Source organism: Atta cephalotes, assembly GCF_000143395.1.
Source record: "Atta cephalotes unplaced genomic scaffold scaffold00003, whole genome shotgun sequence".
In the NCBI taxonomy this organism is placed as follows: domain Eukaryota; kingdom Metazoa; phylum Arthropoda; class Insecta; order Hymenoptera; family Formicidae; genus Atta; species Atta cephalotes.
The window spans coordinates 8,436,273-8,441,133 of record NW_012130067.1 but is presented as its reverse complement, the minus strand read 5'-3'; the positions used below and the strand labels follow the sequence as shown (position 1 = coordinate 8,441,133).

Genomic DNA, 4,861 nt, shown 5'->3' with positions numbered 1-4,861 from the left:
GTATATATATATATATATATATATATATTTACTACACACACACACGCGCGCGCGCGCGCGCGCACACACATTTTTTCACACACGATATTTTAACGTAACGTTTCAACTCAAACTAAGAAATATAATTCTTAGCTAGATTATTCTCCATTTGTTTACAGGGTGTGATGGTCGGTATGGGTCAAAAGGACAGCTATGTTGGTGACGAGGCGCAAAGTAAGAGAGGTATATTGACATTAAAGTATCCTATAGAACATGGTATTATTACTAATTGGGACGACATGGAGAAGATCTGGCATCACACCTTTTACAATGAATTGCGTGTTGCACCAGAGGAACATCCTGTTCTTCTCACTGAAGCACCTTTAAATCCAAAAGCTAATCGCGAGAAGATGACGCAAATCATGTTTGAAACCTTCAACAGCCCAGCCATGTACGTGGCCATCCAGGCCGTCCTTTCCCTATACGCTTCCGGTCGTACCACCGGTATCGTTCTAGATTCCGGTGACGGTGTCTCCCACACCGTACCTATCTACGAAGGTTACGCTCTTCCTCATGCTATCCTTCGTCTGGATTTGGCTGGTCGTGATCTTACTGATTACCTCATGAAGATCCTCACCGAAAGAGGCTATAGCTTCACTACTACGGCCGAGCGAGAAATCGTCCGCGACATCAAAGAAAAGCTCTGCTATGTCGCTCTGGACTTCGAACAAGAAATGGCCACCGCTGCTGCTAGCACTTCTCTTGAGAAAAGCTACGAGTTACCTGATGGTCAGGTCATTACCATCGGTAACGAGAGGTTCCGTTGTCCTGAAGCTCTTTTCCAGCCTTCCTTCTTAGGTATGGAATCCTGTGGTATTCATGAGACCGTCTACAACTCTATCATGAAATGCGACGTTGATATCCGCAAGGATCTTTATGCTAATACTGTCCTTTCTGGTGGTACTACCATGTACCCCGGTATCGCCGATCGTATGCAGAAGGAAATCACCGCTCTTGCGCCCTCAACCATCAAGATCAAGATTATCGCTCCTCCCGAGAGAAAATACTCTGTATGGATCGGTGGTTCCATTCTAGCTTCCCTGTCCACGTTTCAACAGATGTGGATTTCTAAACAGGAGTACGACGAATCTGGTCCTGGCATTGTCCACCGCAAGTGCTTTTAAAGACACGTGTCCAGAATCTATCATGTTCATCCACCAATCACATTCAGCCTTCATCATTTTTCTTCTTTACTTCTTCTTTATTTTCTTCTTAATGGACACAATCATACTTTATTACATTATATTCATTACAACATAAAAAAACACGAGAAAGGAAGAGGAAAAGAAGAGATGGATGAAGAAAGAGAGTGGGAGAGAGAAAAAGAAAGAGAAAGAGATAGGGGAAAATTAAGTATAAAAGATGACAGAATAAGACAGTTATTCAAGTGCCTTTATGTTACACATTTACCAAACTGTATTAAAACTACATCTATTTTTATTTCTTTCTTTATAGTTTATATAACACAACTGTATATTTACAAACGTTAATTAATTTATTGATATAGTTTCCTTAACCTGAGCAACAAGCTTTTCCTCGGTGAATCATCACACACATACACATATATCACATATGTACGTGTATATGAAGATACACACTCGCTTGCTGATGATTGTATAAGCGACATTTGCGACATTTGTAAAGATAATTATCGATAAATTATACGGACGACCATTGTCGACCACATCTACTCATTGTTGCCCAGCAGATCGTTCTTATTGTACCTTATACCAATGTAATTATAATAAAATCATATGTTATGTAATAACTGTATATTTTAAACTATATAAAGTCTTGTTGATTTTACAATGATAATTTTGCACGTATATATATTATCTGTGATTTTAAAGGAGAAACTCATCACCTTTGTGCGATCATAGAATGTATTATATAACTCGATTTTTCACTTTTACACTAAAACAATTAGAACATGACAATGTTCTTTCAGAAAAATGAAATATATTTAAATATCCTGAATACAAAATGGACTTTGATATTAGTATATTCGAGATAATTAAAGCGCAAACTGATGGCTTGCAAATCCATTTTTATTTGATGATACGATATAGATTTATTTGATGATACGATTTATATATGGTTGCATGAGAGCTTAAAAACATTATTTAAATTTTTTCTATTATTTAAATTTATTTAAATTCTTAAGTTTTTTTTTAAGATGGTTGTATCGCAAAATGACTTTCTTAAGATTTGTTTGAAGCTTTTACTATTTGAAAATAATGATATTTTCTATACATACGTATTTTGACGAAAGAATAATCAAGCAAAAGATAATTGCATTTGAAGTTAACATTTTTAACATATGCTAGATAAGGAGTTTTCTGTGCCAAACAAGGAGCGACAGTACATTTTCAATTAACGCAAAAACGATAATTAAAAATTCGCTTAAAAACTAAAGAACTATAAATAAACATAATATGAATCTCCTAAACCGAAGAAAATGGAGGAGGAGGAATAACTAAACAAATATTAATTATAAAACCTTAAAAGATTATTTTATTACTTCACTAATATCCACTTCGTTTAATAAAAATTACTATTGGGAAATACAAATTATTGTTCAAAAATTACTGCAGCAATTTTTGAACAATAATTTTTCACCTCCGAACGATGCCCTCATGCGCTGGTGCTTCGGGCGGTTGTTTTCCCATAAGCCGCTGCTATATGCGATACAACTACATTAAAGCAGATAAAAAAAATTCTTTCATTTCAGCAATTCTATATTTTTTTCGCGTTTTTTTTATTTCTTTCTAAACAAGAAATATAATATACGAGACAGTATAATTAAAACAATTCATCAATTACTATTAGCCGCGGAGAATTTAATCAGGATCAAATACTGCAAAATATACATACATACAGTCATGAATATTGAGGTTGTCACACTTTTTTTTCGATAGTTTTTAGAATACATAAAAATTTTCAGAGTGCGACTAAATGATTGATTCGACATATTTTAATACTTTTAGCCATTCCCGTTTTTCTAATGTTTCAGCCATTTTTCAATTATATTAATTTCATCAGTTTTTCAATTATATTAATTTCTAAATTTTGTATTTACATTGGAAATGCTCAAATTAGAAAAAAATTTAATAATAATAAATCTTCTACATAAATAATGTTATTTATTATACATTATTACACATTATAATATTATTTAATGCAATTAAAATTAAATTTAATTAAATTATTAAGTCTAAAACGAGACTATTTTACTTAAAAGTGATGCACTACTTTTATCATAATATTTACGATTTGATAATAAAAATTTTTTTTCACTCATTCTTAAATTTCAAATGCATTGTAGCAAATTTTGTAAACAATTTTAAACGCAAGTTATGATTAAAATGTGATGTGCGAGAGAATTACATTTATTAAAAATGTATGTAAGTCATTATATCGTCGCATTTTTGGAAAATGAAGACTGTATGTCTATAAATATTTTCTAAATGTAAGAAAATTTGACATGTTTGTTTATTAATATTTATTATTATTTATTTATAATTATACTTATAATTATACTTATATATAATATATATATTTATAATTATACTTATCATTGTTAATTTTATTTTTAAGTTGATACTTTAGAGTTTAAAATCCTATCCTTTTTTGCGCAAAAGAATTAAATGAATTTATATTTTTCGATTTATTCTAACTTCTTGTTAATATCTTTTTTCTTTCTTCAACAAAAGTTTTATTCACAGCCATCATCTAAGAAAACATATTTGTTGAAAACATTTAAAAGTACTTTCTTTTATTAATTTCATTATGATATTACTTGTTTATATTTATTAACTTGATATTTATTAACTCTTTTTTATAATCGTTTTTTAATGTATCATCAGAATTCATTGATTATCGATGATGTATTAAGTTCAATAGTTATAGCCATCTAAGAAAATATATTTATTGAAATATATTTATATATTTATTGAATATATATTTATTGAAAACATTTAAATATTTTTTTATTTATTTTTATTGATTTTATCAATGATTTTGTCATTTAGTCTATTTATCATTTAGTATAACTTGATCTTCTTTATTTTTCTTTATTCGTATGATGATACGTTTAAGTTAAAGAAGAATAAGGAAGTATGTACAATTAAATGAAAATATGCTTTAAAAAATATGCCTTAAAAATGTTTCAAAATGTTTGAAAATAAAAATGCATTATAATAAACGCTGATCATTGTGTATTGGTATATTAGCGTCATAGTATAACGACGAGCAAATAATTCCATAATTAATCACTAGAATTCATTACTTAATATTAAGAGGAACAATTCGGCGGTCGGTCTTTTTCGTAAGGGATAACATTCTATTTAATAAATATTATTTTGTTAACCTTTAACATTCTATTTAATGAATATTATTTTGTTATATATACTCTCTCTCTGATGGAAATTTTTTTTCTGAATTGTAATGAATAATGAAATATTACTGAATTTCAATTTTATGGATATTTATATCCAATTAACTCACTTTCAGTATTATTTCATTATTTCATTATTATTACATTATAATTTATTAAAATTTTATTAAGATTTTATTACTGTTTATTAAGACTCAAGATTTTATTAACAATTTAATACAAAATGTTGTTGTATTTAGCTTCACATTAGTACAAAAATATAATGCATGTACTAAAATACATGCGAGAAATGACATCATCTAGCAACATTTCTAGAAAGATAATTTCAATACTTTTCATTACGATGCAAACTGATTTCCTTATTTTTCAACTATATATATATATATATATATATATATATATATATATATATATATATATAGTATA

The 4,861-nt window shown here is 29.0% G+C and overlaps 1 protein-coding gene across 1 annotated transcript in view; it reads left to right on the top strand.

The window, feature by feature from the left end:
- LOC105625638 (actin, muscle) overlaps positions 1-1,163 on the top strand; it is a 1,933-nt gene extending 770 nt beyond the window's left edge. Inside the window, exon 2 of the mRNA XM_012206960.1 lies at positions 159-1,163. Within this exon, the coding sequence (XP_012062350.1) occupies positions 159-1,163 (1,005 nt within the window). The remainder of the gene's footprint in view (positions 1-158) is intronic.
- The last annotated feature ends 3,698 nt before the right edge of the window (positions 1,164-4,861 follow it).